A 14,088-nucleotide genomic window follows, 5' to 3' on the forward strand; every position below is an offset into this window, starting at 1 on the left:
TACCCTCACATTAGCAGCATTACACAGACTTCTTTATTATTTAACAGAATTTAAGAGCCAAAGAATAAAACAAAACTCTTAGACAGAGGCTGGTGCATCCTAAGGACGAACCCCGAAACCTCAGATGAGCGAGTGGTTAATGCATTTCAGTGCAATGAGGAATGCTCTGATCTTTCCATTGGAGAAGCCAAACGACCTCTCCACGGACGCATGGCTCAACACAGGTGAGCTAGCTCCTCTGGACAAGCCTCTTCTATCCATCTACACCGTAAGAACAAAGGACATTCGTTTCAGAACCTACATTTTTCACATTTTGGACAAAGAAGACAGGTGGTTTGAAAGGAGTGTGAAGGAAGCCATTTACGCTATTAGAGAAAAAACAACCTTTAACAGAGGGGGTGTACTCAGGTTTCAGCTCTCGAAAACCTATAAGGCAGATATAGCTGATTCACTCTCACTATCTCCTCAATTCTCATAGCCATGCAGGTGGTCAACAACATCTCGCCTGTTAAGCCAGGCCAACAACGAACCTAACGACTCCCCATTACAGAGGAGTGGGTCTGTTTTGGGTTATTTTGCAGGCCAACAACGAACCTAATCGACTCCCCATTACAAAGGGGTGCACCTGTTTTTCTGTTCCATTTTCATGTTTTCTGAGCCATAACAAGGCTATTGCTGGGCTATGCCTAGAACACAATGCTACTCCAGATACTTTGAATGGAGAAAGATTTCAGGATGGGAAGGGAAACGTCTTCAAACTTGGAAAACAAAATCCAATGGTTTATTTTTAACTTTTTTTTTTTTTTCATTACTATGACCTGGATGACTGAGAATCTTCACCAGCATATTAGTGAGATAACATTGAGGGATAACAGTGTTATAGAAGACAACTGCACAGTCAGAAACCCACTTAGTATTTACTGTTTAATGGAAGACGGAAATAAAATGAGGTGAAACCTATGAGATGATGTAGAGGTCCTACCTGTTAGAACAATGTTTTTACATGACTTCATCTTCACATGCTGACAGGTGCACTCCATGAGATTGAACCGAAATATAAAACATTGATCCACTACCATTCAACAAGTCAGCAATTTTTCCCGTAATGTTATGGTGATTACAACAGGTTATGGCAGGTTGTTTTGGCATTTATTAGTTTGCTTGAATATGTATTTTTGATATCTGAAATAATCTTTTTCCTTTTCAAAGTTAACATTTCAGACAAAATGACAATCTTCCTATCTGAAATAAACATTTTGGATGTCCAGAAATGAATTTCAGATCTCCATATTTATATTGTTAGTGGAAATAATTTTCATTATTTTGATTAGTAAGGAATCTATTTCAGACATCATTAATACATATTCAGTCAAGCTGATAAATGTCAAAACGACCACTTAATATATGTAAACATTTCTTGGTATATGATAAATAATTCTTACTAGTACAATTTCATTTTTTTATCAGCAGATACCGAAATTCAGTTTTTACTGCCAAAAATTTTATTAAAAAAATTATTATTATAGTTCCCACTAGCAATGTGGTTTTGACCAGGAAGAAGAATCCTATTTTGGTGACCTACAAACGGAACAACCAAGAGTGCTTTGAATAAATATCAATACGGCCTGCCATAACATACTACATACGTACTCATTAACTTATGTTACGTTCACCCCAGAAGCAGCAGAGGCAGCAGAAGCAGCTAGTGTACATGCATAGTCAATGGTTGACGTGCATCTCAGTGCATCAAAAGGTCCCTCAGCATGTCTGAGTAGCTAAAGCAGCGCCTCACAAGCTTCTTAGCATGAGGCACGGGACGCGCTGCAAAAGCAGCAGCTGCTGCTGTAAAAATTTAACTTTTGCTGCAAGACACCCCACATCAACCAATCAGAGAAGCTGATCTGGAAGCTGGCAGGGAGACAGACACAGCACTGCATGTCCTGCTGGTTGTGGTGTGAACGTACTCCATCTTTCTCTCTTTTTAGCTGTAGCACTGTTACTCTTTCCTTTAAACACATTCTCCTTTTTTTCCATTTCTTCATTAAAATCTATTGTTCCAGTGGTGTGAATTATGCACTTCATGTGGGCTGTTGTCATGGAAACTTGTAGAATTGGGGCTTCAATGATAATGGCTTTTCATACCTGTTTTGCATGCAATCAACTCTGAGTTGACCTAGTGAGAGTTGATTGTGAAATCAAAAACTCAAGAGTTTAGGATTTGAGTCTGAGTTTGTTAAACCTGCTTTATGAAACAGGCCTCTGCATAACAATAGGCTACATCTAAAACTGTTTCCTAAATCTTTTGCTAACAATTTGCTGTTCCTCTCAGTCCACCTTGCTTGCACTTAGTTGGACATTAAGGATTCTGTTCACTCAGCTACTTGCATCTGGAATCTTTGAAATTAACTGGACTTATCTCACTGAGTGCTTTTACTTCAAAACTAAACATTTTCTAGTCTAATTCAACATTTTTATGTTTCATTTGTTAGTGCACTTGGTTAAATCCTGGGTAAATAAAGTAAAATTAGAAAGAACAGAACGTAAAGGTCTATCTCTTTAAATATATTCTCAGATAAAAGAAACTATTCCTTTATCTTTGTGTCTTGAAAATGTGTGACTAAGTAAATATTGTGAAAGACTTCCAATGATAGGAACTATTTACTGCACAAGTTTTATTGTTTTCTTTCCTGGAAACAAAACAAAAAAAGAGCCTGAGGGGGATTACCCATGATGCCTTGCTACAGGCTTATATAGCAGCGTGCCCGCGCCGCGCGCCGCACACCCACTTAGAAACAGCTAAGTGATGTAAGGTGGCTGTCCTGCCTGTAAACAAGCCACACCGAAAACAGTAAACAACAGGATTTTCTGGGACATATGGTTGAATTAGCTGAAGTCTTCTTGTTAAACTGTAGCTGTTCTGGTCAAAAGGGAAACAAAGAGCCGAGTTTCCTCGAAGCTATCATGCTGAACACAGAGGAAAGGTAGGAACATGTTCGCCTTTTTCTCTAACAGTAGCTGTTGGTAGGGGAGTGTTAATGGCAGCTTTTATTTAATTCTAAGGAAGTTATTTAAATGCTGAACTTGCATTGTATCCGGAAGAAACAGGCGACAAATAGAAACACTCTGGTTAACAGTCTCTGTTTAAGGAGGAAGGAGCTGAACTCAGAATTAGCCGCAGAAATGAATAGAGATGGGCTTATTGTATTGAACGCTTTGTTTGACAGAAAGAAAAGCTCTAAACTAGACTGTTACAGAAAGTTGGAGTCAGTTTCCTCTTGTATAACAGGTAGCCCAGCAGCTTTTCCTCCCTGTATGCCTCCAAACATCAACCCTGTCCATGAAATCTTTCAACACAGCAGATCAAAGCAGACATGTTCGTTGAAGAAAAGCATGCAGACATATGTTGTTTACCTCAATTAGTTATTGGACAAATAAAGTTTGTTTAGTGGGTTTTTCTTCTTTTTCACTGTTAAATACACAATGCTACAATGTAACTGTTAAGCATTATTTATACATAAAACAAACTCAAATCTAGATACTGACACAGCACCTATCAGCTGTATTTTAATTGTTTTTCACATTTCTGATTGTCCTTAAGTTTTACCTGCTGCAGCAGTTTGTAGAAGATTTCAAGGCCTCTGAGAAGTAGAGTGTTGGAAACATATCAGGTCTTTTAGGTTATTAATCATTTGTAATAGGTGCTGAGGTGAAGTCAAACAGAAATAGGTTTTTAAGGTCTCTAAAATAGATAAGAAGTTAGACTGGTTAGCATTAGCATTTGTAAACTACAGTTTCCATGTTCAATTCTTCCAAAGATTAGCCTCCATTTTTAGTAAATCTTGGATGTTCCCCGGAGAGGAGGCAGCTAAAATCACAGTTACCCTTCCTGTTATCTCCAAAACTATTTTGCTCTTTAGCTCCCGGCTTGAATGAACCACAGACATGTTTCGGCAGGTCAAAGAAAATACAGTTGGATTCCTTTAAAAACAGCTGTCTCTCCTCTCTATGGTGGATTCCAGTCACCAGCTGATTTGGATTATTTTCTGGCGTCTTAGCTTGCTACACCTTTTCTTGAATGATAAAAGTCTGAACTTCTTGTTAAAGAGAAAAATGCTATGTCCTGATATTATTATCTGGGCAAAAAACATTTCTCAGTTAAAGGGCGACATTAGATCGGACACAGACTTCTTTTTCTGCATGTAAACCTCTACATTTTTGTCGTTTTTACTCTTTGTAGAGGGTTTGTCTGTTTAATATATGGCACAGGGATAATTATGGTTATGAAAACAAATATTCTATTTGAAATAACTGGTTTGAACTGCAGCCTGAGTTGTTTCTTTGTCTGCCTTTGCGTTCTGAGACATTCGGTCAATTAATCTCCTGACCTGCAGTGAGGAGCAGGGAGATGATTAACTGATGCCTTGACTATATTAGGTCTACTCCTATGACCCTGCCTGCTGATGGCAGCCGCCTGCCAACATCAGCTGGTTATGTAACCTCTTTCTGATGGGTCACCTTTCTACCGTCAGTGGAATGTGTGTGTTTTGTGCGGGGAGACACATGATCCGTCCTCGGCTACCTGAGTGCTGGTAAACGTCGTTCTAAATCACTGACAGATGGAGCTCTCCAGTTGTTGCGGGGAGATTCAAGAATGCATTTTCCATCAGGGACTGAAACGTAAACTGTGCCAGCCTGTTTTCAGCTGACGTCTGACTCTGGGATCATCAATCCGGGCCTGTTGACCTCTGTGGTCAATGATCTGCTGATTTACAAGCGCAGCGGTATGGATCGGGGGGGCTGTTTGGACTTTTCATCCATTTAGGTGCCTGCTGAATGAAAGCTTGTTGAGCGTCTTTGTAGAGTTTTTTTTTTTTTTTTTGGGTTGGATTTGATGTTGTTATCTAGCACGTTTTTATATAAGCTCTCCAGCTTGGTAAAAAGTGTTAAGTTGTTAAAAAGCAACGTCTAAAGAGCAGTTTATATAAACAGGTGTAAAGAAAAATAGACAAAAATGTCAGGAGCTGTTGGAGAAACGTCGGAGTTTGTAGTTGTGGGGGGACTACATGCTAAAGGGGCGTGAATCGTTTTTTTTTTTTTTGCTTTATTTTTCAGTTGGAGATTGCTGGCTCTGATATTTCTGGCCACTTGTTTGTGTCCAAGGTGGGTCAGCGGGTCAGAGTCGTGTGTTTTGACAGGGAGACGTCCATCTGTGCTCAGGTTTCACGGCACGTTTGCCTTTCCTGTTCTCTGTCTCCACGTCTTTTCCGATTCACAGTCCGTGGATTGGAGAAGTTCTGGGGCCTCTCCTGTTTACCTTCCTGTGTACAGCTCCTTTGTTTGTGTTGCAGCCAAAGCATTTCCTAGAAATGTCATTTGTCATATCATATCTGTTTTTCTTCTTCATGGCCCTCTGCCTTGCTCTACCTCACCTTGCTCGGCCTCTGAAACAATCCGACTGAATCATAAAATCCTGTGGCTTCAAGAAGAGCAGACCAGCGATGGAAGCGTCCGTCCTTTAAAACTCCCTCACCCATCCCTTCAGAACAGACGGTGACGCACTTGGCATCTCCAGGTCTTAAGTCCAGCACAAAGATGATTAAATCCTCACTGGCATATGAATGTTCTGTGGCCTTCATGCCGGTACAGCCTGTATCTTCAGACTGCAGTATGTAACCTACATTCTGTTTTTAGAGTCTCAACTCCAGGTGCGGACGGCGGTGGTCTGGTGATATGGGTGGGTGGGGAGGCTTTGCTAAGGCGGCGGCTGAAATGTCAGAGGACAAGAGTTTAGTCTTTCAAAACAACCTGGCCTTTCCATCAGTGTCTGTCTGTGAAAGGAGAGATGCAGAAAAAGAAGTAGGTCTGGACATGTTGGCCAGCTCTTCTACGCTGTGATCCACTATCCGTTTCATCCTGGCTGTCAAGCTTTCAGCCAAACTTTCTATTCCAGAGTCATTCAGACAGAGGGATTGATGGATTCAAACTGACAGTAAAATAAGATGAAATATAGAGTATTTTATGGAATGCACCAACACAAAGCCAGGGGCGGATCTACCATTAGGAAAAACTAGGCAGTTGCCTAGGACCCCAAGTTCCTGGGGGCCCCATAAAACTCCTTTTACATGTACTGTATGGTTAATACAGCTATTACTTATATTTGCACATTATGTTTTTGATCAAAATACTTTTGTTAAAAAACTTACTTTTTAGTTGATAAAAGCATGTTTCATTTTTCAATTGGATCCTCAGAAAGCAAAACTGATCCCAGCCCTATTTTATTGTACTGCCTAAGAATTACAACATTTTCATTTTCCTCCTACAATGTACTCACAGACCACTAGGGGTACAAGTACCCACGGTAGGGAATCACTGCCCTCAATGACCAAGAAGTTTCCCACATCATCCAAAACTCCACTTTATCTATACTGGGCCTAATTTAGTTCTTGATTAATCGGTAAGTGGAATAGAAAAACTAAAAATAAGTAATTTGATTTAAAAAATGAAATTACCCAGAGAAAAGATTAGGCTAAAATCATACATCTACATTTTTATTTTAGATGAAAAACCCTCTGTATGTAAGTATGCTGTTTCTAAAACTTTTCAAATAACTTAGTCTTAGTTTCGTGAAAAATTATCACCAGATGTAATTGATATCAATAATTTTTAGTTGGAGCTCCATTTGCAGGAGTTTTCAGCTCTAGCTGCACCTTGAAGTCCTCTGCTAGAGAACATTAAGAACAAATCTTGAAGGCCTTGTAACACCAAGCATTTTAGGGATAAAGTTTTAGAGAAGTTATGATAGGTTCCTCTAAAGCTGAGAAGATCTGGCAGACTAGCTTTCTAAAAATGACCATAAGAGACATGTCTGTCATATCTAAGCTGACAGGTAATAATCTGGGCTTTTTGTTTATGAAGCGAAATAAGTTTTCTTTGATGGGGAAAGAGTCTAAAGCTCAGTGAAAGTTGCTCAAGAATTATTTTTCATCCATCAGGTGACACCGAAGTGAGACTTCTTTCTTGCAAAAATGGAGATAAATACAGAAAGAAAAATCTGTAGCAGGTTTTTGACCCCAGAGTGGGCCTTCTAGCAGGAAAGCAGCCCTAAACATACAGCTGGAGCAATGATGAGATGGTTTATCTCCTTTACATCTTCATATCTCTTAGATGGCCTAGTCAAAGTCAAGAATGAGACTTGTGATTGTGGCTGTATCAAGTGAGCATTTTGTAGATATTGTCATTAGAAGATTGAAAATAAAAGCACACCTCTTTTTTCCACTGTTTATTTGAAAAAAACAAATGAAAAACCATGTCCTTGACCTTGTCTTTTACACAATAAGGTTTATAAGGTATAAGTTATTTTTAAAAAGATGTTTTTTAGTAGAATGTAATGCAGATTTCATTGCTGGTTTTTATTAGTCTGAAATAATTGAGAGGATAAATTGAAAGTGGAGCAGCAGTTTAATCCCATTCCTGCTCGATGAGGACGCAGAGCTTGCTGTGTGTTGCAACGTTTTCCACTGCACACCTCGTTGGCTTGTTAAGATCTAATCGTCCAGGTTACCTCTCCGGTCGCCGTGGTGATGAAACCACGCCTCCCAGATGTTCCTCTGTGGAACGTGACCTGGAAACATGTTCTCGCACAAACAAGTTGACCTGCTTGTTGTTGCTAGTGATCACGTGGCTGCTTTTAGTGACGAGGGTGACTTTGAGCCACCGGATACCGAGTATCTAAAGAGAGATGAACAAAACATCCCACAGCTCCATTCCTCAGCACAGCCACTCTATCCCATTCTGAAACTCCAAACCAAACCAGTCCCCAAGTGCCTGGCAAAGCTATTTACAGAGGTGTTTACAGATCTTGGGCTTGTTTATGATGCCTGCCTCCCAGCTCATGTTTTTCTGGACCTCTTTTGAACTCACTTCTAATAAATCACAGGCTCCTATGTGAGCCAGGATCCTTACAAACAAACAGCCTGTGAGGGTGAGAGTCTCTGGACAGGAACCTGCTACAGCACTCCTGTCTGTGTTGGATGAGAGCTACTGCAACCTGTGAGCAGCGCTGATTAGGTCCAAAGTTTAGGCTGGAGTGTCTGAGCTGCGTTTGAAATAAATCTTTAGGAATTTGAGTAGACCCTAATCAATCTTTCAAAGAAGTATCATCAGCTACTAAGACAATGGAAATTTCAGAACGCCCATGAGCAAAATAAACACTCGCATGTATGTTAAACTGCTTTTAATCTACAACTGCACAACATAAATTACACATGGTGAGAAACTGCTGCTCCAAGAGGAGAAAATTGCTTCCCGCACATGACAGCTCCTGCCAGGCGCGTTTGGATCAGGATCTCACTGCGGGCATTTTCTATTCAGCGGAGAAAGCAGAGAAATTTTCTCTATTTAATCTAATACCTGATTTACAGTAAAAAATACAAGCAATGAAAATGTTTCCACAGCTGTGTATGAATTCAGGTATTATGCAGGGGTGAGCAGTTCCTGGGGGCCGACATCCTGCAACATTTAGACCCAGCCTTGGTCCAACAAATGGCTGAGCTCCCTCTGCAGTATCCAGTCAGTTCCTCCAGAATCATCTCATTACTTGGTTCAGGTGTGTTGAGCAAAGTCACATCTAAAGGTTCCAGGATTTCAGCCCTCAGAGCTGCATTTCCCACCCCTGCATTACGGTGTTACCAAAAAGTTGTTTTCTCCTGTGGCTGTCATGTGGTTAGTTTGTTGGATGAATGTTTATCTTGAAAATGTTTTGTGACCAACTTGGTGCAAAAGTATCATCGGCGAGAAAAGAGGAATGTGTGTCCAAAAAGCAGCTGGAAGCTAAATGCACTTGATTCATTTGCTCTAACTCATGTTCTGTGGGTTGGATGCAGCAAAATATGGATATTTTGTGTTAAAAGTGGCCATTTAGGTGAACTTTTAGCATCTTTACTGTCTCGTCTGATCGACATCATGGCTTAGAAACATTATTGGTCGATAGAAAGCAAATTAATATTACAATCTTGGCTATCTAATATCATATTATTGTAATGTTTCACTCCTAAACGTTGACTTTAATGCTCCCTCCTGTTCTCCATGGGTAATGTTTGCTCAGTTTCTTTTTTGGTCTAAATAGAGACTATTTAGACCAAAAAAGAGACTTTATCATGTACAGTGGAGAAGAAAAAGTGATATCACTCTGAATAATCAGTCCCAACAATATCAGAATAATCTTCATTGGCCAGCTAACAGATGCTAACGTTGATAAAGTTAGCATCAATTTTGTTGCTTTCTCATAGCTTGAAGTGGAAGCTAAGCTACTACATTAAATAATCTTAAGTCTAAAATCATCTTGCTAAAGTTTTCCTTCATATCTTTAGATGGACGATGTAACGTCCTGAGATTAATTATAAGTTTCTAGCCTGAACCTTTTCTGTTTTAACCCCAGTTATCCTGTCACGGTTGAGCTTTGCTTTATGGCTATGTTTATGGTTTTGTTTGTTTTTTCAGTGCTCCTAATTTAAAAGCTTCCAAAAAACTACTGAAATCTGAAGATAAATCTCCTTTTCAATCCATGAGAGACAACTGAAATGCTGATTAGTTCTCCTGTGTTTTTATTTTGCAGTTCCTGGTTAGCTGGGGCCTTGACACCCAGCTCTATCCCTCAGGCTCCGGGGCCTCTGTGGTGCTCCTGATGCCCCTCACCCACAGCTGAAGATCCCGGGTGGGCGAGGGACGGTCAGGGATCGCTCTCATGGCGTGCTAATACACAAGGTAAAAACTACCAGAGATTACACCATCTTTTTATTCAAACTTCCAGCTTCTCTGCGTTTTTAAACAGAAATCAGCGGAAATTAAATTAGTAAATATTTAGAGATGAAGTCGGCTATAAGGCTTTGCTCCATGAAGCCTGTTTAAAGCTACAGTTTTAATGTAGCTCCTCTACAAGCTGAATTGTTTTTGAGGATAATAAATCTGCACGTGGTTTTTTGGTTCGCTTTAGATGATGATTGTTGTAATTGTGCAGAGTGCATTATCCTCATAGGGCTTTACTGACTCGCTGCTTTCAGCACGAGCACTTATTAATCACAGGCTTTCCGCTCATTTAAAGAATCCTTTATTAAAGCTTAAACTAATCCAGGTCCTCATCAACCCCACCTACCCAGGCTTTAATGCATAAACTCCCTCCGTCACATGGATTGATGGCGGCACGGTTGGATGTTAACCTGAGGAGGTAATCAGAATTAAACGTGTGCAGAGACGTGTGCGTCCTGACATGTGACGGACTCGCCAGTGGAGGATTAGAGATTTGGGATCAGACAGATCACTCATCACTGTCATTACCATCCTCATCATCTGCCAGTGAGCCAGCCGCCTGTCTGCAGCGCACGGCCCGGTACACAGAGACCTGATTTCTGTTCCTCTGACTGCGGGAAATAAAGAAGTGTGATAACCCTGCGTTACTGTCGGTTTATTAACAAACCCAAACAGGCATTCTGCTGATTCACCAAAAATAGCAGGAGTCAAACTACTTCCTCTATGATGTTTAAAAGAATAAAGCTTTTTTTTTTTTTTTTTTTTTTTTATTTCCATCCCTTAAATTTTTTATAGTACAAATGTAACATTTGATGAGCTTTGTCTGCTTTTTGTCCCGTTCTGGCAGGATGACAGGTTAACGGTGACCCGGACCTCCTCCTCTCTTCTTCGCTTCCACTACCAGCTCACCGAGCGCCGCTCAGCCTTCTGGGACACGGCGCTCTCAGGGGACGGCCTCTTCCTGGAGATTCCAGCAGGTTCTCTGGCAGATGGGAGCAAAGAGGGGTACGTTGAAGAACGTCTCCATTCTATGTGTTTTTTGCATCTGTTTTTTTTTTTACTTTTATTTTTTTAACTTATTTAATTATTTCTCTAACATAAGTGTTTTGGAAACCACTTATGCTTCAGGTATGTTTCAGAACTGAAAGCTGGCAGTTAGCTTTCTGTTTCCTGGCTGCTTTTAGCTGTGATCTCTGCCAGTAAGCAGCCCTGCTGCAGCTCACTGCAAGACAGTGAGAGCAGCCAGCTCTGCTGCGGCTTTATGTAAAATTGCATCTGTTGTGTAAAAAAAAAAAAAAAACTTTGTCCATCATCACTATCCCTCCTCTCCATCCGGCTCATCCATCTGTCTGATTGTCTCCGCTTCAGGCTGACTGCTCTGCTGGAGTTTGCAGAGGAAAAGCTCAAGGTCAACTATGTCTTCCTGTGGTTCCATAAAAGTAGAGAGGATCGAAGTAAGAAGCTCCTCTTGGTTTTTGGTTCACTTTGATGTTTTTTTGTTCACTTTGATTGACAGGCCATCACTACATTTGGTTAAAATGTTAAGGAGAAATTATTTTGTTGTCTAGCAGCTGGCAATCTCTGCTGGGTTTGTTTTAAGAAGAAGCGACAGACTTGTTTGTTAAAATAGATCTGATGTTTCCTCAGAGCCAGGCTTCTGCTTCTAGATGACTTCCTCTATTGGATTGTAACTGTTTCTTTGTTTCTCACCCAGTGGCCATCATCAAGACCTTCCACTACATGGGCTTTGAGATGGTCAAGCCGGGTAACCCAATGGTACCAGCCCGGCCCGACCTGGCCTTCATGGTTTACTCTCTGGACAACAGCAGCTCGGATGAAGAGTGATCCTCACTCCCTCCCTCACCCACCCACCCCTTCCCTCCCCACATCCCTTCTTGTTTTTAACCCTCTGACTGGGCCGCCATGGAGCCGCGGTCCTCCTCTGTGTCACAGACTCCTCATGGAGACAGGCTCACCGTGATGTCGCTGCATTTCTCCCGCAGATCGGAGAGGCTGCAGTTTGAACTAAGTCATCACATTTAATTTGGCCTTCTTTTGTCCCCTCATCCTCACTTTCTCTTTTTGCTTCATCGTTTTGTTTGCCTCAGCACAAAAAGGAAAAAAAAAAAAATCTTCGGGGAAGTCGGCATTTTCCCATTCAGCAGATCTGCTCCTCCAAACGGATTCAATCTTTTTACTGTGTGTCTTTGAGTGCTGTATGCGGCGCAGGCTATGATGTTAGGGGAATAAATTATGTTTATGGTATGTTTGGGTTTCTTTTTTTTCATAAGATTATAATCCTGATCTGTTTCTTTGAACACACTGACGGTTCCTTTAGCTTTCTGCAATATGCGTCATTCCAGCATGTGTCCCCCTGGTTCAAGCAAAACACTGCACTAAACGAACCGCCCCCAGCCCCATGCAAGCCTCAACAGGACGTCCTAAAGCTTTAGTCATACAGCAGGTGCTTCTGTGCCTAAAGAGGAGCATGCATATTCAGACCTGTGCTTTAATCAATCAGGCTGTCCTTGCAGAACTCATCATGCAAATGCAGGGAAAAAATAAAACACTGTAGCAAACACAGCTGTCTAAACTATTATTTCTTTATTTCGTTTTTTTTTTTTTTTTGCCTGAACTAAACGCCAAAGAATTGTCTGTCGTTGAAGTTCTAAGTATAAGTTACTCATCACATCCTGTATATCAACTGTTACATTCCCCAAACGCACCGTTTGCCCCTCCTCAGCTTCACATCTGTGCTTCTCATTCAAGCTCTCTTCTGCTCCCCGACTCTAAGCTGTTCAAGGTCAACACATGAAGTTTTATTTTGTAATCAGAATGAACATTTTCTCTGCTGTTTTATTTTTTTATTTTTGTGACTATGCAGGGATTTACCTATTTTTGTTCTTAGTTAACGACAGATATTCAGTGACGATCCGCACTTATCAGATTTGTCCTTTTGGCAGGGGTTGGTGTTTCAATAAAGGTTCTTAAGAAAATGTGTTTTGGTTTTACTTTGAAATATTAAATCTTTAAATGTCTTCTTGCTTTAAACTGCTTTTTTTTTTTGATACAATCCTGTAAGATTATTTTCATTTGACTTGAACTGTGACATGTGAATAAAATCAACTTCAAATCAACTCTAAAATTCAGAAAGACACGTCAGAAATGCACTTAATGCTTTTTCTTTTTGCTTTGAGGAACCAGGTGGTGACAGTATTATGTTGTGGGAATGCTTCCACATAAATAAGAACGTTTACAGGTTTAAAACATCACGGTTAGGTCTGACTGAAGCTGTGCTAAATTTGCAAACAGGACAAAGAAGTGGAGAGACACTTAATTGGTTTTCCACACTTCAGTTATTAAACATTGAAAACTTAACTTTTTTTAAATGTCCTTATAGTGCCCTGCTTTGTGGGTGTTAAGGCATGTAATAAAGTTGGCCACTAACTAAAAAGATTAATACATAAAAACAAGGGAAGCATTGAAGCTAGAACTGATTGTTTCAGTTTTGGCTGATGTTCACCTCAGAACCCTCAACAAATAATCTCCCAGGTCAGAAGAAGAAGCGATCTGTTCCCAGGACTCTCCTTTGAAATGGCAGCGAAATTTTACAAAAGAAGACAGGAAGCATTTCAGGACAGTTAAGCTGCATTGGAACCATATTTCTCAGATATTGTCCCAAATTTCCCCTCATCCTGTTGAAGATTCTCAGTCATCCAGGTCCTAGTCATAACAAAAAAGTTTAACAATCCACTGGACTTTGTTTCCAGGTTTGAAGATGTTTGACTTCTTTAATTGAAAAAGCTTCCTGGATGGTAGGTGAAACATCTTCAAACTTGGAAACAAAGTCCAGTGGATTGTTTTTTTTAACCCTCGTACTGTTCAACGGCAGTGGATGGCGTCATGATTTCACCTTCAAGGAAACTGAGGAAGCTGCAGATCTAGAGCCCAGTCTAGATGCTTTAATGTAACTGCATGGCCCATGTCACCCTGGAGCTGTGCCACTAATCCCTGAACTGAACCGCAAGAAGCAGAGAGTCTCCTCCTGGCCTTAATCTTATGGTCACTTTACATAAACTCTCCTCACAGGGACGGAGATGAGCGATTACAGCATCCCTGTTTCCACTGTCCGACATGGGATATTTAAACTCCACTGCTAATCCCCTCTAAAACATTCACTCTGCTGCAGTTTGGATGAGAAGCGGCGCTGCTGTCTGCTTGTTCCTTCTCTGGGTGTTGCATCTTCAGTTCAGGAGTTTCATGACTGAGAACATTATTACTGGT

At 40.7% G+C, this 14,088-nt stretch overlaps 1 protein-coding gene across 1 annotated transcript; it reads left to right on the forward strand.

Moving 5' to 3' along the window:
* Window positions 1-2,763: 2,763 nt before the first annotated feature.
* On the forward strand, window positions 2,764-12,800 carry oaz2a (ornithine decarboxylase antizyme 2a). Its single transcript, XM_038301310.1, is given in 6 exon segments — window positions 2,764-2,981; window positions 9,614-9,680; window positions 9,682-9,762; window positions 10,652-10,809; window positions 11,173-11,258; window positions 11,519-12,800. Coding segments are annotated over 6 exon segments (630 nt in total). The 5' UTR covers window positions 2,764-2,874; the 3' UTR covers window positions 11,650-12,800.
* Window positions 12,801-14,088: the final 1,288 nt, after the last annotated feature.

This window comes from Cyprinodon tularosa, unplaced genomic scaffold (assembly GCF_016077235.1).
Source record: "Cyprinodon tularosa strain WSP-4 unplaced genomic scaffold, ASM1607723v1 ctg465, whole genome shotgun sequence".
Lineage (NCBI taxonomy): Eukaryota > Metazoa > Chordata > Actinopteri > Cyprinodontiformes > Cyprinodontidae > Cyprinodon > Cyprinodon tularosa.